This window comes from Zea mays, chromosome 4, assembly GCF_902167145.1.
Source record: "Zea mays cultivar B73 chromosome 4, Zm-B73-REFERENCE-NAM-5.0, whole genome shotgun sequence".
In the NCBI taxonomy this organism is placed as follows: domain Eukaryota; kingdom Viridiplantae; phylum Streptophyta; class Magnoliopsida; order Poales; family Poaceae; genus Zea; species Zea mays.
In genome coordinates this window covers 223,746,702-223,772,068 of record NC_050099.1, presented here as the reverse complement: position 1 = coordinate 223,772,068, position 25,367 = coordinate 223,746,702, and the positions used below count along the sequence as shown (strand labels likewise).

The following is a 25,367-nucleotide window of genomic DNA, read 5'->3' as shown; positions in this document are numbered from 1 at the left end:
GTGAAATGGTCCAGTAGTCCTTACCCATCAGCTCGGCCACACTGCCCAGGACGAGCAGAAATGTAGGCCAACAATCTCCCACTGCCAAATTGCTCTTCAATATGAGTGTCGAGTGCACGATCCTGCTGGCGCTTCTCAATCTTCCTCTGCACATGGTTACTCTTCTTTGTTTCCTCGACTATAGCCTCACCCTCTTGTTCCTGCACAAACAATAAATGGTCAGTTATAGGATACATCAATTGAGCAACAGAAAGGAAATTTTAATTTAACTATTGTTTTTCCTACAAAAAACATCATAAGATGATTGCAAAAATCAAAATAGCAGCTTCAGTCTTTTTCACATAGAAATGTAAAACAAGCATAAACAAAGTAGCTAACGAAATACAACATGCTGATCATAGAGAAGGAAGAGATTCATTGAAAAACTAAGCCACAAAACTGCACTTGTTAAAAACAATGCATTAATAAGATATCTATCAATCAGCTATTCACCAAATACAACAATTCATGAACTATTAAGTCAACCTATTCTAAGGGCATGCTTTGATAAACTAGTTTTGAAGGTTGTTGGAGATGCTCCAACAACAAACTGAAGGTGACATCGAAGTAGCTAACTCATAGTTGAGTTGAAGAAAAACATATTTCTGTCAGAATTATTATGTCATGGCCTCATGGGTAACCATGATGACACGATTGATTCGATCAACTAAATTCCATTGCACAATATTTACTTAAGACCTCTGTTCCAGCCTTCTGAGAATTATTAACCCAAAATCACATATACGCTTGGCAGCACCAGCTCTTGTGCAATTTGAGATAAGTCCCGTATGTTTTATTTTCGATTTATACAGCAATGCTGATTGGTTGGGTACCAGCTGATAAATATTTCAGAGTTAATTAAGGTTCATGAAAGTGATTCCTGGCTACAATATCACATGAGTTTTTTAGATTGGTTCCCTGAATCATCTGATCATAACAGTCCTAGTAATGGACTTCATAATGTCCATGCGTGGAAGGTAAATTGGTGTACTTTGATTTGTTGTTGCACTTAGATTGCTCTACTTTATACAAGTGCAACCATCCCAGTAAGGATACAAAATTTCAAATAATCAATTGTTGTACACCGGCCGGGCTTGGGATTTGATGGTCTGACCCAATTAGTAAGGCACGGTTGCAGTGACTGTTCTGTGCCTGGGGTCTGTCAGGAAGGAGCAAACATTAACAAAGCCCCACTTTTCTCATCGTCTCCTCCAAATCCAGCATGTAGTACTCGTCCAGGAAAAGACTCGGTACTCTTCATCAGAGTGAACAAAACTGGGGATAGTTCCTGGAATACATGGAAATAAATGTCACCATCTAAGGTGTGTCGTTGAAACATGGTGCTACTGATGGCTGCTGAAGCTTACCTCAAGTACTTTACTTTGGCTGCAAAGGATTTTATAATGAAAAATGGAGTTTTGTATGTTACAGTCAATTTCTTGAACAAGTTTGCACACTTGTACTCTATGAAAAGCGAGACAAAAAAAAACTCCTACCGAATTGTCTGTTAAGGCGATTGTTCCTCCTGGGCGAAGGACCCTGAATGCTTCCTTCACCAATCCAGTTATCGCTCGTGCTGGGCACTCATGGCACTGTAGGTTTTTTTAAGAATTATGGTACTCCACAGAATCTCGAATATAGCGATAAATTTGTGGTAACCACTACTACAGATTTTAAATCCATGTAATAAAGAAGAAGATTTTGAATCTGGTAGAAATTTACCACATAAGCAAGGGAGACAAGGTCAAATGAATCTGAAGACAGGCCGGTCGCTTCACCATTGGCATGAACCCAGCGAATAGGCTTTGGCCGTGACAGTTTTTCTTCCTTTTGTGCCGCCACAGCAAGAAAGTATGGTGATAGGTCAAGCCCCTGCATCATTCAGAAACACTACTGCAGTTTACTCTTTTGGTGAACATTGGTTGCTTGTGAATGATCCATGCACAAAAGGAGATTTTGGGGCTTACAACAGCTTGAGCTGATGGGAACTTCTTGGCGAGGTATCTGGTGCTTACTCCAACAGAGCAGCCAATGTCCAGGTTACCTGAGAGCTCCCCAAGTACTTCAGATGATGCTCCTCAGTTACATTCAGCCAGTTGCCGCGGACAATTTGGTTGGCCTCTTCGATTGATGTAGCCTCAGGTATGGCCCTCTTTGCGATCAACATTGTTGCAGGCTCGGCCTCTGTTGTAGCCTAGCTCATTCAACATCAAATTGTCAGTATGAGCGTGCACAAAATATGATATCCTTCAGCTGTTTTTTTCAACGGCGTCACATTCTCAAGATTTTAGAGAAAGAACGGTAACCTAGGATTGTTACGAAAAGTTGAGCTGCAGATTATCAGAGTACATAAGAAAACAATGAGAAGCTAACAACAACAAATAAAAAGTGAATTACCAGCCATGATAGATTCCCTTAGTCGTAGGCATGAAAAGGGTTGAGATGGTCTGATCAAGAGAAATGAGGCGTTAGCAATATGTCACTCCAGTTTACTTTACTTCATGTAGGGTATCTTTTGGTTGAATATAATGGTGAAATTAGTTAATCAACGGAACTGAAGGAAAGGAAAGGAAAGGAAAGAAAAGGCAAGGCAAGGGGAAGTGAGCTGACAGTCAGGGTACACGAGGTTTGGGTCTTGGATTCTCTCGAACACCTCGTACACGTCTGACTCCAGCACCTCCTTCGTCATCTCCCTCCACGGGATGTTCGACTTCTCCGCCGTCCTACACACATGCATTCTCTCACCGACATCTCCACCATCCCCAAGGAGAACAAGTGAAGAACTGGATAAATGTCTAGAAAGAGCGGCAGAGGTTTCTGTTTTGTACGACTACCTGATGATGACCTCGCGGGAGGCGAGCTTCAATACCGAGTAGAGCGGCTTGAACGCGATGAGCGCGCCAACCAGACGCGACAGCGTGGCCTCACCGGACCACGCCGACCGTTCCAGTGCCCCCTCAGGTAAAACCTCAAGCGGAAAGATACAAATTTTCACCACAGTGACCCTTCTAATAATTCATTAAAATACATACATAATTTCCATAATTTAATGTAACACCCACTTTGTAAATTGCTAGAAATAATACCAATAGAAAAAAAATTCCTTATGTGGGTTTACCCTTTTATGCATCATTCCATGTGAACACCATATACAAAAGCAAACAATTAATAAAAGAATATATGCCATTAAAATTGTGCATCATGCTGGAATTTTACTTTGTATGCATTTTGTGACAACATGGAATAATGTGAAGTATACTAAAGTCCAAACTAGAATTTAAGACCCAAAAGGAATTCAAGAATTCGAGAAAGAGAAGAAAGAATACTAAATGATAAAGAAAATAAATATAAAGAAAATAGATAAGCCATCTTAGTTGGGTTCAACTTGTACATTTAAAATGAATAAAAATTCACAATTTAAAAATTTGATTCAAATTGAATTGCAAAGTAGCAAGTTAAAATAGGAAATGGAAACAATAAAAAAAAAGAGAAATGGGACACGCCTGGGCTCACTTCATCCCGTCGGCCCATCTCCAAACTCCACGCAGCCGGCCCACATCTCCTTATCCGTTCCGCGGCCCAATTCTCTCCACCGCCCCCTTTCACTGCCTGACGGGGCCCACTCGTCAGACCTGCCCCCTTCCTTCGCCCGCGCGACCTGGGCGACTGGGCGAACTTGGTCCTGGCGTGATCCTCGGATTCGGATAATACCGCCACGAACCGATCCTCGCGCGGCTATATGGGATCACCCTGGGGCTCTGCGGTTCCTTTTGCATCGTTGCGGGCCCCGTATGTTCGCTCAATCCCATTCCAACCAAGCGCCGGACTCCTTCCCCATCGCGCGCCGTGAAGCTCGGAACGACCAGAGATCCAACCACGCAAATCATGGAATCGGTTGAGGAGCCATGGGTCTCGGCAACTACAAATTGGAGCCCTCCTAGACCGCCTTGAATCTCGTCCATTCACCAAAACCCTAGTGCTCTGGACGTTGCAAACCATCGCCGTTTCCGCTGTGAGATTGCTCCCTCGTCGTCGGTCGTGCTCGAAGCCAAATTGTGGCCTCGCGCGCGGACAGTGAGCTTCGCCCAAGCCCCTGGACCGGTTGGGTGGCAATTGTGGGCTCAGAGGGTGACCGGTGTGCGCCCAATTTGCCGCCACCGTCGAACTTCCGCCCATCGCCGTGGCCACGCTCCTGCGCCTCGTTCCGTCGGTAAGAAACCCATTCAATCAACTCGCCTCGCCCTCCTCGTCGCGTAGTTGCGATCAATTTTAGTATTGGGGGCGCTTGGGCGGAGAATCGTGCGCGCCGGCGAGCTCCCACCGCGGTTCGGATGGCTCGCCGCCGTGACCTGTGCTGGGTGAGGGAGAAAGCTGGTGGCCGTTCGATCTTTGATGGACGGCTAGGAATAGGTCTGTGCGTACCCCTTGATCGGATGAACCCGCGCCCTAGGATTTCGATCGGGCGGTCACATCTGAACTCTAGGCTACTGACGTGCTAGACCGTCGGATCCGGATCCGAGCGTCGTCGGAGCGTACCGGTTCGGGGATCTAATCTCACGCGTCCACCCTTGATCGGATGGCTGTGATCGCAAGATACCCTTTCGCTCTGGCTTTTTAGCATAAGAGACCCTAGGTTCCTTTGAAATAGAACCCGCCGTCCATTAGTTACTGTGCACCGTGTCTCTGGAGTTTTACCCCGAGCCCCCTGTACTTTCCGGTAAATGAGGCGCAGTCCAGAACATAATAAAATCAGAGAAAATGATTATTAAATAGATTTTTAATAGAAAAATAATTGCTAGAACTTTATAAATTCATAGAAAATTCATACTAACTCCAAATTGAGCCATTCCACTTCCTAAAATTTTGTATTTTTATTCTCTATCACCTAGAGCCTCTGTTATGTCATGAAAACAGTAAGGAAATTTATTTCACATTTAATCCTACTTTAAACACATAAAACCTTTGAAAATCCATAACTTAAATTCTATAACTCCAAAAATTATGATTTCTGTTCCTAGAATTTTATTTTAACATGTAGAATATCTCTGTGTATTTTGTTTATATGTTTGGTGTAATGTTAATTTCTCTATATGCACTGTGCTTGTTTGTATTGTGGCGAGTAGAAGAGCCCGTTGCTGAGGATCCTGGTGAGCAGCAGGTTGAAGTAGCTGAGCAGGAGCTCATTGAAGGCAAGTTGTGCCCTTGACCACTTTTTACCCAATAATGTTCTTTAATATCACTTATCCATGCATAGGTTAATTTTGATGGGACCCAATAGGTCACCCTAGATTGTTTATCTCATTACCTTGTTTACCCCTGAATCACTTGGGTAGTTTGCTATTGCTTTATATGGTTTTGGGATAATCATTTATCACCTCTATGTTCCAATTCTTGTTGTTATTCTGTTTATGTTCATGTTGTTATCATTAATGTTAATTGGAACATAGAGCTTAACTTGAGAACCACGTGCCACCACAAGGGTTTAATGGGACGCCCTTGGCTGATTAACTAGGAAAGCTAGTGGAAGACTACCTTACCCGAAAGGGGCAAGGGCAGTAGGGGAGAGGTCAGTGCGGGGAGGTCCCTGGTTGATTTTGCTGCGATGGCGGTCAGCCAGGAACCCTGTACTGGATCTTCCCATAAACTGTAGCGGGTTTTCGGAAGCTAGTGGAACTTTGTAAAGGCCTCGTAGTGTTGCCCTGCCGCGCTTCCTAGGTAGAGGTGTATGGGATTCGCGACCCCTTGGCAGATGGGTAACATGACTTGTGGGTAAAGGGTACAACCTCTGCAGAGTGTAAAACTGGTATACTAGCCGAGCTCACGGTCATGAGCAGCTCAGGACTCTCTGATGTTTAAATTATGGAACTTAAATTCAATTTGGTCATTTGCATTGCATGGGTTTATTATTAATTTTGTTCTATTACTTTATTTAAGGTTTGGTATTTACTTACATCTAGTAATTGCTAATAAAAGTTTGACCAACATTAAAAGCAATGCTCAGCTTTAACCATTCTCTTTGATAAGCCTTACACTCCATGAGCTCCCACCTTTGGTGAGTTCATGTCACATTATTCCCCACAACTTGTTGAGCGATGATCATGTGTGAGCTCACCCTTGCTGTCTCACACCCCCCCCCCACAGGAGGAGAGCAGGTGGTTCAGGAGGAGCCACAAGGCGAGGAGTATGATCTGATCTAGGTGGCGTTTCTCAGTTGACATTGGCGCCGACGATCCTTAGTTCGTTTTATCTTTATTATTTTATTTTGTAATAAGTCTTCCGCTATGTAATAAATACTCTGATGTTTTATGACATTTATCTCTATACACTCTGTTATTATATATGTTGTCTTCCTGGCGCATGTATGAGATGCACCTGGTTTTGTTCCTTAAAGCCGGGTGTTACAGAAGTGGTATCAGAGGAAATGTTGACTGTAGGACGAAACCTAGATAGAAATGGTCAAACCCTTACCTACTTATCTTATTCTGATTCATTCTACACTTACCTTACTCTCATTCTTTCTATACTTATCTTGATCCAGTCTCATCTTCTACTGTTCTACTCTGATCATTCTTACCTTTTCTACTCTTAGTCAAGATGGATTTCACACCTTGGAATCCCTACCCCTATGACATTTTTAAGAGATAGGGAACCTAAGACGAAATTAAAAATTATTTTCTCTATTAAAAAAATGTTGGTTGATTGTTCTGATGATAAATGCTTGATTTGCTTCTTTGATTGATTGAAATATTATATATGGACATCTTAGCATGTACCACCATAAGGTAATGTATTAGCTTTAGTGGGTGACACACTAATCTACTTAGCTAATAAATCCCCCGTAGTAACATTCCTCGTAATTACTCGCCTTGTCTACAATTCTTCCTTTCTTACCCTGTATTTCTAACCTAGATGAACTACCCCTATAGTGTTAGAAGAGAGCACTATAGACGTGATCCTTGGTATGTCGTGGTTAAGAAAGATAAAGGCAGTATATACATTGTGCTAAGGGAACCGTAGAACTCACCAGTTCTAAAGGAGAAAGATTTGAAGTTGGAATTGCAGTAACTACCGCCACCAGACTAGCGACATTCTTAGTAGATGGGAAGTTTGTTGGTGTCAACATCCGTGTGGTTAGAGATTTTTCGGATGTCTTCCTAGAGGAGTTACCAGGGATGCCACCATATAGGGAAGTTGAGTTTGTCATTGATCCCTTACCTGAGACTGCCCCTACTTTCAAACAGTCATACAGGATGTCTGTAGAAGAGTTAAAGGGACTAAAGAAGCAGTTAGTGGAATTACAAGAGGCTGGATATATTCGTCCGAATTCTTCACCTTGTGGAGCACCAGTTCTATTTGTACAGAAGAAAGAGGGATCGCAAGGGATGTGCGTGGATTATAGGTCCCTTAACGATGTCACTGTGAAGAACAAGTATCCGTTACCCCGTATTGAGGATTTATTTGATCAAATGAGAGGTGCAAAGGTATTCTCGAAGATTGATCTCCGATCGGGTTATCACCAAATGAAGATTAGGCCATCAGATATTTTCAAGACGGATTTTTCGACCCGATATTGTTTATATGAGTTCACCGTTATGTCATTTGGACTAACTAATGCACCAGCCTATTTTATGGATCTGAAGAATAAGTTGTTCATGATATGGACAGATTCATCATGGTTTTCATCGACGATGTTTTTTTATTCCAAGAGTGAAAGTGATCATGAGGAACACCTGAGATTGGTGCTACAGAAGCTGCGAAATAATCAACTCTACGCCAAGTTTAGCAAGTGTGAGTTTTGGATTGGCGAGGTGCCATTTCTTGGTCATATTATTTCTAATGGAGGAATATCAGTGGATCCTGCTAAGGTTAAGGAGATAGTGGCGTGGAGCATACCCACTATAATTACTGAGGTCCGGAGTTTCTTGGGACTTGTAGGATATTATCGGAGATTTATTGAAGGATTTTCTAAGATTGCCAAGCCTATGACCTCGCTTCTGGAGAAAGGAAAAGAATTTAAGTGGGATGAGAAGTGCCAAGACAGTTTTGATCAATTGAAGAAAAGATTGATGTCGCCCCCAGTATTGGTTATGCCAGACCTACAGAAAGGATTTGATATCTATTGTCATGCATGTGGCCAAGGCTTAGGATGTGTGCTCATGTAGGAAGGACTTGTGATTGCCTATGCTTCTCGTCAGTTACGCAAACATGAATTGTACTACCCTACTCATGACTTGGAATTGGCAACCGTTGTGCATGCGCTTAAGATTTGGAGACATTATATTATGGGAACCAAGTGTCAAGTATACACACATCATAAGAGTTTGAAGTATATATCCACTCAGAAGGATCTCAACCTTAGGCAACGTCGCTGGTTGGAGCTTATTAAGGATTATGATTTGGAAATTCACTATCACCCGGGCAAGGCGAATTTGGTTGCAGATGCCTTGAGTCGAAAGGAGCATGTTTATTCAGCTATTGTTGCCCAGCTACCCGATGAGATTGTTGAGGATTTCAGGAGACTTAACCTGGGGATAGTTGCTCACACTGAAGGAGTTACTATGGATGTGGAACCTACTTTGGAGCAAAAATCCGCAAAGGTCAACTTGATGATGTTAAAATAAAAGAGATTAAGGATCTGATTACGGAAGGTCGAGTTCCAGAATTCACGGAAGATGAGCAAGGCACCGTATGGTTCAAGGACAGGATGTGTGTTCCTGATATTGAAAGCCTTCGAGAGACTATATTGAAAGAGGCCCATGACTCGGATTATTCTATTCATCCTGGTAGTACTAAGATGTATCAGGATTTGAAGCAGAAATACTAGTGGTATGGATTGAAAAGAGATGTAGCTGCACATGTGGCTAAGTGCGATGTATGTCAAAGAGTTAAGACTGAACACAAAAGACCAGCTGGACTAATATACCCATTAAAGATACCCGAATGGAAGTGAGAAGAGATTGGTATGGATTTCATTACAGGATTGCCTCGCATCCAGAAAGGATATGATGCTATATGGGTGATTGTGGATAGATTGATTAAAGTGGCTCACTTTATTCCTGTCAAGACTACTTATAAAGGTTCTAATCTAGCAGAGTTATATATGGCTCGGATTGTGTGTTTACATGGAGTACCAAAGAAGATCGTGTCTGATCGAGGTTCACAGTTTACCTCAAGGTTTTGGAGAAGCTTTCATGAGAACATGAGTACAAAGTTGAATTTTAGTACGGCTTATCACCCTCAGGTTGATGGACAGACTGAAAGGACTAATCAAGTATTGGAAGATATGTTGAGAGCTTGTGCCCTTCAGCATGGAGGAAGTTGGGATAAGAGTCTACCTTATGCTGAATTCTCATACAATAATAGCTATCAGGCCAGTCTGAAGATGTCACCTTTTGAAGCTTTGTATGGAAGAAAGTGCAGGACTCCTTTGTATTGGGATCAGACTGGAGAAAGACAATTCTTTGGACCTGAATTGATTCAAGAGGCAGAAGAACAAGTCCGTATAGTCAGGGAGAACCTGTGGGTAGCTCAAACCAGGCAAAAGAGCTATGTAGATAATATAAGAAGACCACTGGAATTTGAGGAAGGAGATTATGTGTACCTCAAGGTGTCACCACTTCGTGGAATGAGGAGATTCAAAGTTAAGGGCAAATTGTCCCCTCGCTATATTGGACCATTCTTGATCTTTAGGCGAGTTGGGGAGATGGCATACCAACTCGAGTTACCCGCTAGTCTATCGGATGTGCATAATGTGTTCCACGTATCTCAACTGAAGAAGCGTTTCCGTGTTCCCGAGGAACAGTTACCAATGAAAGAGCTCAGTGTTTGGAGTGATTTGACTTACACGGAGTACCCGATCAAGATTTTGGATACTTTGACCCGAGTTACGAGAAATAAGGTGATAAAGATGTGTAAAGTACAATGGAGTCGCCACGGTAAAGATGAAGCAACTTGGGAAAGAGAAGAAGGACTTGGCATAGATTTTCCCCATCTTTTTCCCTAAATCTTCTTAAATCTCGAGGACGAGATTATTTTTAAGGGGGTAGGATTTGTAACACCCACTTTGTAAATTGCTAGAAATAATACCAATAGAAAAAAATTCCTTATGTGGGTTTACCCTTTTATGCATCATTCCATGTGAACACCATATACAAAAGCAAACAATTAATAAAAGAATATATGCCATTAAAATTGTGCATCATGCTGGAATTTTACTTTGTATGCATTTTGTGACAACATGGAATAATGTGAAGTATACTAAAGTCCAAACTAGAATTTAAGACCCAAAAGGAATTCAAGAATTCGAGAAAGAGAAGAAAGAATACTAAATGATAAAGAAAATAAATATAAAGAAAATAGATAAGCCATCTTAGTTGGGTTCAACTTGTACATTTAAAATGAATAAAAATTCACAATTTAAAAATTTGATTCAAATTGAATTGCAAAGTAGCAAGTTAAAATAGGAAATGGAAACAATAAAAAAAAAGAGAAATGGGACACGCCTGGGCTCACTTCATCCCGTCGGCCCATCTCCAAACTCCACGCAGCCGGCCCACATCTCCTTATCCGTTCCGCGGCCCAATTCTCTCCACCGCCCCCTTTCACTGCCTGACGGGGCCCACTCGTCAGACCTGCCCCCTTCCTTCGCCCGCGCGACCTGGGCGACTGGGCGAACTTGGTCCTGGCGTGATCCTCGGATTCGGATAATACCGCCACGAACCGATCCTCGCGCGGCTATATGGGATCACCCTGGGGCTCTGCGGTTCCTTTTGCATCGTTGCGGGCCCCGTATGTTCGCTCAATCCCATTCCAACCAAGCGCCGGACTCCTTCCCCATCGCGCGCCGTGAAGCTCGGAACGACCAGAGATCCAACCACGCAAATCATGGAATCGGTTGAGGAGCCATGGGTCTCGGCAACTACAAATTGGAGCCCTCCTAGACCGCCTTGAATCTCGTCCATTCACCAAAACCCTAGTGCTCTGGACGTTGCAAACCATCGTCGTTTCCGCTGTGAGATTGCTCCCTCGTCGTCGGTCGTGCTCGAAGCCAAATTGTGGCCTCGCGCGCGGACAGTGAGCTTCGCCCAAGCCCCTGGACCGGTTGGGTGGCAATTGTGGGCTCAGAGGGTGACCGGTGTGCGCCCAATTTGCCGCCACCGTCGAACTTCCGCCCATCGCCGTGGCCACGCTCCTGCGCCTCGTTCCGTCGGTAAGAAACCCATTCAATCAACTCGCCTCGCCCTCCTCGTCGCGTAGTTGCGATCAATTTTAGTATTGGGGGCGCTTGGGCGGAGAATCGTGCGCGCCGGCGAGCTCCCACCGCGGTTCGGATGGCTCGCCGCCGTGACCTGTGCTGGGTGAGGGAGAAAGCCGGTGGCCGTTCAATCTTTGATGGACGGCTAGGAATAGGTCTGTGCGTACCCCTTGATCGGATGAACCCGCGCCCTAGGATTTCGATCGGGCGGTCACATCTGAACTCTAGGCTACTGACGTGCTAGACCGTCGGATCCGGATCCGAGCGTCGTCGGAGCGTACCGGTTCGGGGATCTAATCTCACGCGTCCACCCTTGATCGGATGGCTGTGATCGCAAGATACCCTTTCGCTCTGGCTTTTTAGCATAAGAGACCCTAGGTTCCTTTGAAATAGAACCCGCCGTCCATTAGTTACTGTGCACCGTGTCTCTGGAGTTTTACCCCGAGCCCCCTGTACTTTCCGGTAAATGAGGCGCAGTCCAGAACATAATAAAATCAGAGAAAATGATTATTAAATAGATTTTTAATAGAAAAATAATTGCTAGAACTTTATAAATTCATAGAAAATTCATACTAACTCCAAATTGAGCCATTCCACTTCCTAAAATTTTGTATTTTTATTCTCTATCACCTAGAGCCTCTGTTATGTCATGAAAACAGTAAGGAAATTTATTTCACATTTAATCCTACTTTAAACACATAAAACCTTTGAAAATCCATAACTTAAATTCTATAACTCCAAAAATTATGATTTCTGTTCCTAGAATTTTATTTTAACATGTAGAATATCTCTGTGTATTTTGTTTATATGTTTGGTGTAATGTTAATTTCTCTATATGCACTGTGCTTGTTTGTATTGTGGCGAGTAGAAGAGCCCGTTGCTGAGGATCCTGGTGAGCAGCAGGTTGAAGTAGCTGAGCAGGAGCTCATTGAAGGCAAGTTGTGCCCTTGACCACTTTTTACCCAATAATATTCTTTAATATCACTTATCCATGCATAGGTTAATTTTGATGGGACCCAATAGGTCACCCTAGATTGTTTATCTCATTACCTTGTTTACCCCTGAATCACTTGGGTAGTTTGCTATTGCTTTATATGGTTTTGGGATAATCATTTATCACCTCTATGTTCCAATTCTTGTTGTTATTCTGTTTATGTTCATGTTGTTATCATTAATGTTAATTGGAACATAGAGCTTAACTTGAGAACCACGTGCCACCACAAGGGTTTAATGGGACGCCCTTGGCTGATTAACTAGGAAAGCTAGTGGAAGACTACCTTACCCGAAAGGGGCAAGGGCAGTAGGGGAGAGGTCAGTGCGGGGAGGTCCCTGGTTGATTTTGCTGCGATGGCGGTCAGCCAGGAACCCTGTACTGGATCTTCCCATAAACTGTAGCGGGTTTTCGGAAGCTAGTGGAACTTTGTAAAGGCCTCGTAGTGTTGCCCTGCCGCGCTTCCTAGGTAGAGGTGTATGGGATTCGCGACCCCTTGGCAGATGGGTAACATGACTTGTGGGTAAAGGGTACAACCTCTGCAGAGTGTAAAACTGGTATACTAGCCGAGCTCACGGTCATGAGCAGCTCAGGACTCTCTGATGTTTAAATTATGGAACTTAAATTCAATTTGGTCATTTGCATTGCATGGGTTTATTATTAATTTTGTTCTATTACTTTATTTAAGGTTTGGTATTTACTTACATCTAGTAATTGCTAATAAAAGTTTGACCAACATTAAAAGCAATGCTCAGCTTTAACCATTCTCTTTGATAAGCCTTACACTCCATGAGCTCCCACCTTTGGTGAGTTCATGTCACATTATTCCCCACAACTTGTTGAGCGATGATCATGTGTGAGCTCACCCTTGCTGTCTCACACCCCCCCCCCACAGGAGGAGAGCAGGTGGTTCAGGAGGAGCCACAAGGCGAGGAGTATGATCTGATCTAGGTGGCGTTTCTCAGTTGACATTGGCGCCGACGATCCTTAGTTCGTTTTATCTTTATTATTTTATTTTGTAATAAGTCTTCCGCTATGTAATAAATACTCTGATGTTTTATGACATTTATCTCTATACACTCTGTTATTATATATGTTGTCTTCCTGGCGCATGTATGAGATGCACCTGGCTTTGTTCCTTAAAGCCGGGTGTTACATTTAAGTAGCTTGCTGTTCAATTAGAAGCATCACGTTACGGTTTCAGGATTGAAGGGATAATCGATAAGGCTGAACCTCATAAAGCAGTGGAGGTAAATGTAAATCTACCAACCTAAGACCCTGGCCCAGCAAAGCACTAAACAAATCAAGAGATATACAGAAAACCCATATGTCGAAATAGTGAGTGTCAAAAAACCTTTCTCATATTCTACAATTTTAAATACAAACTAAGTAATGAAAAAAACCTTGCTCATATTCTTGCAATCTACTGTCAACCTCCTCCACTTCTAGAGCGCAAAATTCCTTCCACCTTTATTCCTGCAAGAACATATTCATATTTCAAAATTGTCACCCATATAAATACATATTACAGTACGCTCTTGGCCGGGTTGAGCGTGCGCTCGTCGACCCAGCCCTTGTAGACCCAGCGAGTTTGCCTATTGTGATTTCAATTACCGTGCAACCAACACTCCATATATCAGCAAAACTGTACCAATGGATAATAAGTATTAATTCAAATTTATTTGGAAGCAACAAAATGTATTGTAAGGTGTTCTGAGTTTGCCATTATCACCATGTTATAAAAGACCTATCTACTGCAAATCCAATAAATAGCACAAACAACTTGTTAGTCAAGGGCTTACTTGAGGCACCCAGATAACGCACCGAACAGGAAATGCAGATAACCATGACCTACAGTTGTCGATAGAGAGGAACTGAGGTTGCTGAACTAAGTACAGGTCTTGCCCATCTGTTGTAATTACTGAAATTTTCTGTTTCAGAAACACCACAACATGTAGACAACTTCAGAGAGGGACATACAGAGAGAGCAAACAGAAACATGTTGCTAGTGCTGGCTAACAGATGCAAAGCAAGGATGTCTCATTATTTCTCCTACAATTAAAAAATTAATTAGGCATAAGCTTTACTGTTTCTAGGACAATGTAATGGTGAAGTGATTAGGCTGCAAGCAAACTCTAGTGCCGCACTGGCACTCTCTACAAACATGCATGAAGACAGCACACTGCTACAACTCAAAATTAGGCATAAGAGAAGGGATTTAGAACTGATTCAGCATAGAAACTTGGAACTCAATTAAATGAATGGATCAGAATTATTGAGGAGCTACAGCTTTTCTAAGCGTATGATACAGTCATGGATCACAAAGATATGAAGCATACAGTACAAGTAGTGACCTATTTTCCTGCTTAAATGGATTGCAAGTATCTAACCATAGAAACTTAATTGTAACAACAAAATGCTAAACATACAACATGAATTGTGGCCGTGAATCTTTTCCTCAGATTTTCAATCAAAAATAGAAATGGAATCAAAACCAGTGAGTATAAGTGCTGCAACTAAATCCAGTAAACCACCGGGCCACATAGTTGGTATTTTGTTTTCCGGACAGGTTTAGCCACTAATCATTTCCCAAGTTACTAAAAGTATTTCACACAGAACCACAAAATAGCGGTGGCATGCCTGAGTCGATATATGCATTAAATTCATGCGTAGCATACTAAACTACTATGCAATTTTGTGTGCATGATTAGTCAGGAAGTTAAATAACTTGAGTATTACCTGAAGTTGTTAACAAGTAGATGAAGTCTGAACTGAATTGGACCAAGATCCACACACTTGCCTCACGAATTAGACCATGTTGACATGTAGACAGAGTCATTGACATGCTGCGATCCGGTATAGCAAATTTATTAAAAGAAGTGGTCCTCACAGTGTCTTATGACAAACCATCCAAAAATTGGTGCTAATGTGTAGCGCCAATACCTGGTGGGTGCGCGATGCCGACAGAAGTCCCGAAGGCCTGAGCACCAACCATAAGGTGGAGGCGGCAGAGGACACGACAGAGGAGGTGGTGGCTCCAGGTACAGAAACCCTAACCCGCTATCGTCGCTAGGGAACGGGCGGAGTAGTGGCGGCACGGAGGAGGAAGCATTGAGTCTCGTCCGCGCAAAATAGAAGCGCTGAGGAGCGTTGTCAAAGAACTCAGTGAAGGTCAGCTGCTTGGAAGCGTCCTCGGGGTGGCAGTGGGGGTAGTAGGGATCCACGGCCGTGACTGCCTCTAGAGAACACGGCGCAGATGCTGTCCATCACGCCAAGGAAGGGGCGCCGATGGTGGTCCTCGTCGTGTATGGAAGGGACACAGCGCAGCCCCTTGGATCTCGCCAGGAATGGAATGGATTTCTCTCTCGGCCTCGAAGATGGAAGGGGATCTCTGAGGGACACGGCGCAGATGCCGTCCATCTCGCCAGGGAAGGGGCGCCGATGGTGGAGCGCTGGGAGGAGGGTGGGCACGGGCTTGGGTGCTTTGTGGTCGCAACTCCCGTTGATGGGGCACGGCGGCTGACGGGGATTGCAGGGGCGTTGACGGGGCTCGGATTGTTCGCAGCTGGGAAGGTGAGGAGCGAGGGAGGGAGCGCGGGATCCGCGAGGATGGAAGGAGGGCGGAGGATGGAAGGATGCCGCGCTCCCTCCCGCGGGCGGTTGCGGCGGAGAGTTCGGCCGCAGGCTGCCGGCGGTATGTGGGGGAGGGTTCGACCGCGGGCGGTTGCGGGGCGGATGCGCGCGACAGAACGTGGGTGTGTGGACGCCTACGGTAGTGACATAATTAGTAGTATAGAGATAGATGAAAATAAACGAGAATCCTATCAACGTTTAGATTATTTTCGTTTCTCAGAGAGTCGACATTTCACAGTTCAATAGATAAACGAGAATCGAATAATCAAGGAATCTAAGCATGGTGGGGGATAAGCAAAACCAAACAAACCTAAGAGTCCTCGAGAGCAAGAGAGAACACATCTGGACGGTTGAATTAGGATGTAATGTGTTTATCGTCTGAAAAAAGATGATACGGACAGAGATTAATCAAGCTAACCAGTGTTCACAAGTGAGAACGTGGCGTTGCCTGTTTTGGGCGTTTCCCTGCTTCTCGTTTTCAAATATTGTACGTCACAAACTCAGATTCAGAAGCAAAGTAGGAGTACGTCAGGTACAACAGTGTAATCTGTCAGTTAGGCCACTAGGCTATATATTATTGCCATTATTAATCACCAAATTGATATCTGCATATATGTTTGCTCATCAAATTAACAATCTATTCCTATAGATAATATATTTGTGTATAATAAAGCATACAGTGACAGTACCGACAATCTGTTTCCCCACCCAGCCACGCATGGATGGGTCCGAAATCCGAATCGACGTCTCCGGTCAGATAATGGTCCCATGGTACAGCAGCAGCATCAGCAATGAAGAATGAAAGACGACGGGAGGTAGCAAGCCGAGGCCGAAGCCGACGACTACCGAATTACTGCGCGGCTCTGGGCGACCTCTTGGAGCACTTGGCCTGCACGGCGAGCGTGGCGGTGGTGCCAGGGCAGTTGACGTCGCCGCCGTAGACGTCGGCGGACACGGGCAGCGTGCAGATGCGCTTGCCGAGGCAGGCCTTCTCCACCAGCTCCTTGGCGCGCGGCGTGTGGCAGCTGCCGATGGTGTAGTTGCCGCAGATGCCCATGGGGTTGCCGTAGCTCGCGAACACCACCTGCTGGATGAGCTTCTTGGGAGAGCACGTCAGCGTGGCCCGGGGCTTGAGGTCGGCGGCGGTCACCGTGATCTGGCTGTCCTTGCGCTCCCACGACTTGATGTGCGCCGGGTTCCTCTCCGAGATGAAAGTGCAGATGTTGTCGCGCTTCACCGTCAGGATCATGATCGCATCCGGCCGCCCGAACTCCTCCTCGAACAGCACCAGCACGTTGTCCTTCTGCCGCAAGAAGGACCGTGGAATATGGTACCTGCATATCATCATATTATGTATATATATAATCGACAAAAACTAAGAATTACAGCAAATTACTAGTAAGAGCTTACAGCTGCTGCGATGGCCGGCCGAGGGCGTGCTTGTAGGAGATCCAGTAGCGGCCGATGCCCTGGCCGTTGACGAACATCAAGCCCTTGCCCATTGTGCTCATATCCAGCACGATCGGGTCCTCTCCCGACGGCATGTCGAAGTGCCTCTGACAGCACACACACACAACGAGCAGAAGCACACACCAACACGGCAACACTTGAATCAGCCTAGTAGCTGGGATTATTCACTACTGGTGTCGTGTCGTGAATTCGTGATGACTGATGAGCTAGTTTACCTTGTACCAGGTGAGCGGCCTGTCGTTCACGGCTGGCTTCCATGTGACGCTGCCCATGCCCTTATCGGTGTAGATCTGCTTCTGCTCGCCGACGAGGCCGACGATGTGGCCCCAGCCGTTATTCGTCAGGTCCAGCGTGCCCGCGTTGAGGCCCTTGATCTGCACCCTGTCGACGCCGGCCAGACGGTGCTCCAGGTAAGCGCCACTGTCCTGAAACAACCCATTGTATACATTATCCTTCTGATTGGTATCGTGCGCACATCTATCCAGTCTCAACACATGCGTTGACTAAAAGACAGCCTTTGTTTGGTTAGCTGCATAAAGCGAGACCAAACTGCATCAGCAGATCCCATCTTAGCTAAAAATATCTCTTTAGCCCGCATGCACGGATACGCTCAAATGCTTCGTTTCCCGCGGGCCATGCTCCCCTGAGGCAGGCTATGGGCGTTCGCCCAACCAATCAGCTGCTATATTCTGAACCCATTGTAGCCTGATTTCAACCAAGAACGGCAATGCTCTCCGATGCACATATGAACCTATCTAATAGGGTCCACACCCACCATCATTCCCATCGTCGACGCCAAGACGGCGACGTGGTTCACGCCCTTTTTCAGGTCCATGGGCTTCTCGAGCGTGAACGCCTTGTTCATCTTGGTCCCGTGCCCACATCCTGCACACACACACACATTCATTAAGCTTCTTTCTATCTCCTCATCCATGGCAGTCTGAAGATCAAGTCCTATTACCTACGAATTTGGTGTTCACAAACGCCACGCTGGCGTGCCCGTGGCTGTTGACCTCGAGCACCGTCTTGATGTCGCGGCGGATCGGCATGTCGTCCGCCTCCAACTTGAAGCTGTTGCCACACAGAGGCAGGCAGGTATGTGTCGTCCACGCTCAGATCACCCACACATACATGACACCACTTATCAACTTGAAGTTTTGAAGCAAGCAGCAACCGCACCTGGAGGTGTACCAGACGTAGTCGGTCTTGTCCTTGGTGAGGTTGTAGAGATCGCCGGCCTTGCGCAGCCTGATCTTGGACTGCTTGTACTTGGGCACCTTCTCCTCGTCGAACATCTGCCACACGTTGTTCTGCGTCGTCTGGTCCGCGAAGTGGAACGTCCTCTGGTTGTGCTGCGCGTTCACGTGCTGGGTGCCGAAGACGACGGTCTTGCAGTCGGCGAGGATGCTGATGGAGTGGCGCGGCACGAAGTAGGACTGGCCCCGGAACGTCAGCGTCACGTCGTCCTTGGTGTTGTGGTTGGAGAGGAACGCCACGCACACCTTCTGCTCCGGGATCTCGAACACCCTCGCCTCGAACTGCTTGCCCAGCTTCTCCGTCGATGTCTTCCCCCAGAGCAGGGCCTTCTTGCACAGCTTCAGCGCCAGGTGCAGGTCCCTCAGATGGCCCCACTTAGGCTCCTTGTACAGACCTGAATATATAGTCCATCAACAACAGAGACGGAATGCAAATAAAGTTCCCGACTAGCAGCAACGCGATCGGCTGCTGTCGATGCCGTAGTCTCACCGAATTCATCGAGAGGTGCCTCGTCGTAGTATTTTGGCATCACAAAGGCAGCAGATGTCCTTCCAAAGTTTGTTCCACCATGGTACTGTTCAGAGTTTCAAACAAGCATATGCAATGTAAACCGTGCGGTTCAGCGACAACAGTCTCACTTCCTAAAATGTGTAATGGAGCTTTCTTTTTGGTATTTCGCTTCATATATACTACAGCTGAGTACCATGTAGTAGTTTGTCATAGTACCGCCCACGGAGAAGAAGCGCGCCACGGCAAATGCAATGTCCTCAGCAGAACGCTGGGATGGTGGGTCACCGAATACTCTGTACCTGTTTGCACACACCAAGGAAATGATTGGTTTGCGATGAAGGTTTCTGCGACGAAGTGGTATATGGACAGTGATCTATCTAGTTGAACAAAGGCAAGTTAATGGATTACTGTTGCAGGAAGAAGGGACTTACTGTGCTGTCCAGTTCTCAGTCCACAAGAGGGGCATGCTCTTGTTCATTGGACCTGGCCATGTATCTCCACAGTTCCTCCCATTGCAGGTAGGAATCTACACAAGAAGAAAAGAAAACAAAAGAAAAGAGCCCAGCATATCATTGCATGTGTATTTTCGAAGTACTCCCTCCTTGCGGTTTCAAATTATAAGTTAAAATAATTTATCTTTGACCATATTATTTAATAAAACAGTACTTTCCTCGTCCAAAAACAGTATTAGTTCTATCTCTTAATTTTTATGTATATATTAAAATGGATACTGATGACACGTATATAAAAAACAAATACACATGCATCAAGTATATGAATCTATTAATTTATTAAAATGAATTTTAATTTACAACGGAGTGAGTAATATTTATTATACCAAATAAGTATCGTTAGATTATTCATTAGTTACTTTTTCGTAGCATATCTATTTGACATTATAAATCATTGTGATTTTAGTTATAATTTTGGTCGACCTTAATATGTTTTGACTTAGAAAAAGGTTAAAAAGAATTATGATCTGAAACGGATGGAATAAGACGAAAAGGCTATCATTTGACGTTTTAACGATGTGGTATAACAACTACTGAACATTGTTATTCTGAAACTCTGAATGTCATCTGAATGCTAAGCCTGTCAAGATTAACCCCAGTTTGTTGAAGAGGGAACCACAGCATATGTATTTATTATTCGGTCAGAAAAAATGAAAGTTACCACATCACTAGGAGCTTTGGTCTGCTTGCACATGATCCATGGTATGCCGACGTTGGTGGAGATGGCCATATTTGCTGCCCACTTAATGTACTTGGTGCCATCATTTTTGAACGCCGCTTCCAAATGCTGGTACTCATTCTCAATCTGGCAGGCAGATTTGGGAACAGATAATTCGTTGGAAAGGAGAAAACCTCAAAACAAGAGGCTGCCGCAACAGTTTTGACTGTCTAACCTGTGCTAGAATAATGGGCCCTCCTTGTGACGCGAAAAGGTTGGCATCCTTGAGCCTTTTTATTATGATCTTTACAAACGTCTCCATGTGCATCTGCGTAAACGGAATCAACAGGTCACAGATCGTCAACATCTGGTGACTTGTACGTATCGCAAAACGTCCGCGTGCACAATTAGTGGTTTTGGTCATCAGATAGATTGTGATCACCTTATATGGCTCGTTGTTTGTCCTGAACACAATGTCAGGGATCTCCCTTAGCCAGTAGGGCAGCCCTCTGATAAAGAATTGGTACAGAAACAATAATAAGGAATAAGAAAGAAGGAAATGGAAAGACAACTTTGGAAGATCGTATCAAATGCTAATTAGAGCAACTGAATTGAAGGAAGAGATGTTAAAGGCACACGAACAAACCCATGGTTCCATTCTGCCTGGATGAAGGGCCCGAGCCGGACCATGGCGTACATGTTGTGCTCCTGGATCAGCTTGAAGAACCTCACAATGTCGTACCGCCCCTCGAAGTCGAACTGCGCGCAAGAAAATTAAGGAACGCGGTTGAAGGATGGAATAATGGATCGGGCGTTTCATCGATCGCCATGAGCGCGCATTCTCATTCTTCGATCCTTATTACCTGACCCTTCTCGGGCTCGTGGATGTTCCAGAAGATATAGGTCTCGATGGTGTTGAGCCCGCCCTCCTTGGCCTTGGCGATGAGCTCCGGCCACATGTCCGGCGGGCTCCGCGGGTAGTGGATGGACCCGGAGAAGAAGATCTCCCGGCGGCCGTCGATGATGAGCGAGCGGCGGTCGTAGCTGACCACGGTGCCGTTCTTCGTCAGCTGCCACGCCGCCGCGGCGCCGGGGGCAAGCGCCAGAGCGGCGACCACGACGAGCGCCGCCGCGGCGAGCCGGACGCGGTGGGACATGTCGACATGCATGCGTACGGGGAGGGTAGACCGGGGCTCCAGGAGTGGGGAGGACCTGTCGGGACAGCGAACGGGGGAAGGGGAGAGACCAAGGGCTACGTGTTCGCGGCCATAGTAGTATAGCGATCCTGAAATAGGAAGGGCGCGAGAAGGGAGGGCCGGAGGGGGCCGGAGGCCGCAGCGGGGGGTGAACGGCCGCCCGGGAATGCCGGACGCCGCGGGCGGGTGCCAGGAGACCGACGGGGTGGGGCTGGGGGCACGGTTGCTGCGACAGCACTCACCACCGCTCCACCAGCCACGACACAAGGCACATCGGGGCTCAGGCACGCACGTACGCGCTAGGTTTTGTTGGTGTGCTTCCTTGGCAGCGTGCGTGCGTCCACGAGGAAATGGCAGCAGACTATGGGAAACCGTTTCGGCTTAAGAGCATGTCCACCAGACTCTATCGTTTTTACTCTTTATTTGACTCTTTTATTTATCTCCATATAAAAATTGAATTCTATATGTAGCATCTTATTCTAACAGACTCTCTAACATGCAACTTAGTTTGACTACACTACTACAGTAAACCTCTATACAAGCGGTCCAGTTAGCCTCTACACAGTTCCAGGAACCGCTTGTGGTGCACCGCCTGTGATGTAAAATAACATCATAGGCGGTCAATCAAAACCCGCTTGTGATAGACAAACATCACAAGCGGTTCTATCTAAAGGAACCGCCTGTGATAGACACACATCACAGGCGGTTTCTTATCCTAGCCGCTTGTGTTAGACACACATCACAGGCGGTTTCTAATCCTAGCCGCTTGTGTTAGACACATACCACATGCGGTTTTAAATATAGGTCCGCATGTATTTCAATATACAAATTCTAAATTCATATGCAGATTCCATATTCATATACAGAATTAATAACAGATTCATACACAGATCATACACAGATTCATAGACATATTCATACACAGATTCATACACATATCAAGTTCCATACACAGATTCATACACATATCAAGTTCCATATAGAACTCAACAACTCAACATCTCAAGTTCCATATACAACTGAACATCTCAAGTTCCAAATTAAAGATCTAAACACTGTGTGATATCGTGTACAAACTTAGTTCTGGAAAGTGCTGCAAATTTCCATTTGTATTGTAGAATAGCCCTTGTTGATGAAGAACTTCACGGCGCATAAAGTAAAGCAAGTCTTTTACAACCTTAGCCACGCCGACGGAAACCATATCTCTTTCTAACCATTCAGCATTGATCTTGGATTTAGGAACCTGCAATGAAAGCAAAAAGCAAGCAGTGCTAAGAGTAATGTGATGAGCAACAATATAACATAAAAATTGCAACATAGACAATGATAGCGAACTTACATCCTCACGATTGACCATGTAATGGAAGGTGACATGACACCATTCGCATACATAATAACCACACAGGACAGTACCCGGAGGTTGTTTGTCACCATATGGAAATAATGATATTGACAAATTAGACTTGTCCTGGACAGTACCCGGAGGTTGTTTGTCACCATATGGAAATAATGATATTGACAAATTAGACTTGTCCTCTGGATGTTCGCCGCCAAGATCTTTCCAATAAAAATGGTATGCACTGCATATAAGAATAGCATTGTGAGATTAAGAATACATTTGTTAAGTTGTAATAAGTACAGGTGTGCAATAATAATCATACTTCTCTAAAATCTTCAAGAAGTCATTATACGCAGCATTTTCCATTCTCAGTGAGTCGAAGACCACGACTTTACCATGCTTTGGAAAGATCATGATACAAATGTAGTGGTCACTATATAGACATAGACGAAAACACATGTTAAGATCACGATTGCCATAATTTGTAGTTCAAAACCATGTCGAGAACTTACTTAAAGTGGTGCGGAGCTATTATTAAGTCCTTGCCATTTTGTACATGATTATACATGACTCATCCAATGTATGCCGCCATTACCATCATTTTCTTTCTCTGATTTTGTTTGATGGCTTTCTCAAATTCATCATCATCCAAGTCTTTATATTCTTCTCGATGTCTCCGAACAACTTCTTTGTAGCGAGCTTGGGATATCATCAACGGGTCAAGAAACCATGTCTTAAATTGTTTCTTCTTATCATCCATGTATTGCATCCTACGTGTAAAAAGTGTTAATCGTTAGACTCTCGTTTATGTGTGCGTGTACAAAACTAACAAATATGAAAGTTTAGAGGTACTTACAAGCAAAAGAGGGTCAAGTAGTTGGTTTCCATCCTTTGTCGGTGGTACAACGACCAGAGATCGTCAAAGAATAAATGTCGCACAGGATCTATATTATCTTTGCTCCAAAATGCATCTTCTGGCACAACAAATGTGAAGTCCTCGAGTTTGTATTTGTTGCTAGCCACCATGTACCACTCATGCATTCTAATCTCCGGAGTCGACAACTTAGAAAGTTGCACTGTCGCCAAGAACGACCTCCCATTCACAAATTTAGGAGGAACAACCTCCTTCTTGTATATCGGGATATTGATTTTAAGACGTAATGATTCTCGAGTATGAATCATTCCATCTTCTTCCCATACTTCGAATTTGTCTATTTGGGACCGTGTGCGTACTCCACGAGATGCTGATTCCGCTTTTGATTGATTTGTCATAACTCTCTGCAATTTTTGCAGGTAGCGTGTCACTGATTCTGACGGTTTCTTGACATTGTCAATGGCGATTCGCTAATGAATTTTCTTTGAAGTAGTTGGCCCTTCAACATTGGTGTCAACCTTTGCTTCCTTTTTGATGTTTGCGTCAACATTCTGAGGAACAATTTTGTCTACGTCCCCCTCATCGAGTTCCTTCGCAAGAGGTGATATGATTGTTTCAACGATTTTTGTGGAGGTCGGTGCTATATTTTCCTGCACCATGGGGTATGGAATGATCGAACTATCTTTCTGTTGCATTGGTGTTGAATTCGGCGTTGGTGACTTATGACGCGATACACGGCTTAAGATCGGCTCATCACCCAACTTGATGTCGCGTCGATGCCAAAGGACCAACTCGTTCATTGCCTCCTGCAAAGTTATGATCCCCTCAACTTGAAAGTCTATCTCCTAATCTTCACAACCACTGTCTGTGATCTCTAGAACTTGGACCACAACATAGTGTGGCGGGACAGGATTATCTTTGTAGTTAACAAGTCCTGGTTTTACCAAACCAGTAGCAGCTTGTTTTGTTTTTGTCCCAGATCGATTGATTGGAATATGAAGAAAGCAAGGCTTGTCATCAACAATATCGTCTACATGGTACTTGGTGCCCGATACGAAGTCTTGCACAAATCCTACGCTGCTAGGGACTAGAGGTGGACTCATGTGGCCTGGCTTGAGTTCACATGATATGCATTCTGTTTTCTTCATTTTGTTCAACACGTCATTAATAGCCTTTTGTACCCTTTCATCAATAGTCTCTTCAAGGGTCCTTTTCGACTTCTCGTGTTTCCTATATGACGCCGCATACTCTGGAAACGCCTCTCTCCAGGAAATCTTAGAAGAGATTCCCCGAGCCCGTCCAGTGTGTTCAGGATTGCCTAGTGCTGCAGTTAGTATGTCATTCTCCCTCCGAGGCTTAAATTCGCCCTTCTTTTTCTTTTCTGCATAGTCTTGATTTTTTGTCGAAACTTCGCCTACCAATTCTGGATGCAAAAGTTTGCCGTCCTCAGTCAAACCTGCCCGACCTAAGATCCAACGAATAGCTCACTCATCGATATCTTTTAATATTGGGTCCAAAGTGTCGTTAGCTATAGCTTCCTCGATTATCTTGTTCCACTGCACAACTTTATGGTGATATCCGATTGACCCCAGGCGATGGGGGTGTTTGTTCATCTTTGCTCTCTGAGAATTAGT

At 44.8% G+C, this 25,367-nt stretch overlaps 1 protein-coding gene, 1 long non-coding RNA gene and 1 pseudogene across 2 annotated transcripts; all 3 read right to left on the bottom strand.

The window, feature by feature from the left end:
• Positions 1–1,535: 1,535 nt before the first annotated feature.
• LOC103654653 (uncharacterized) lies at positions 1,536–2,226 on the bottom strand (annotated as a pseudogene).
• An 11,225-nt stretch (positions 2,227–13,451) lies between these two features.
• On the bottom strand, positions 13,452–16,000 carry LOC103654654 (uncharacterized). Its single transcript, XR_002268898.2, has 3 exons — positions 15,024–16,000; positions 14,087–14,215; positions 13,452–13,760 (listed from the first exon to the last, which is right to left on the bottom strand). It is a non-coding gene; the product is annotated as an uncharacterized lncRNA (long non-coding RNA).
• Positions 16,001–16,441: 441 nt separating this feature from the next.
• Positions 16,442–21,796, bottom strand: LOC100384558 (uncharacterized). The gene is made up of 14 exons (XM_008679476.3): positions 21,188–21,796; positions 20,971–21,083; positions 20,767–20,833; positions 20,560–20,652; positions 20,328–20,471; positions 19,586–19,680; positions 19,348–19,453; positions 19,134–19,218; positions 18,567–19,038; positions 18,349–18,458; positions 18,163–18,272; positions 17,603–17,812; positions 17,328–17,473; positions 16,442–17,251 (listed from the first exon to the last, which is right to left on the bottom strand). The coding sequence occupies exons 1-14, from the start codon at positions 21,491–21,493 to the stop codon at positions 16,768–16,770; spliced, it is 2,541 nt and encodes an 846-aa protein (XP_008677698.1). The 5' UTR covers positions 21,494–21,796; the 3' UTR covers positions 16,442–16,767.
• Between the last annotated feature and the right edge of the window lie 3,571 nt (positions 21,797–25,367).

Coding starts and splice junctions, on each gene's coding strand:
- LOC100384558 (XM_008679476.3), bottom strand. CDS start 21,493: ATGCATGTCGACATGTCCCACCGCGTCCGGCTCGCCGCGGCGGCGCTC. Junction 17,813..18,162: donor CGTCGACGATGGGAATGATG/GTGGGTGTGGAC, acceptor GGGTTGTTTCAG/GACAGTGGCGCTTACCTGGA. Junction 17,252..17,327: donor GGCCGGCCATCGCAGCAGCT/GTAAGCTCTTAC, acceptor GATGATATGCAG/GTACCATATTCCACGGTCCT.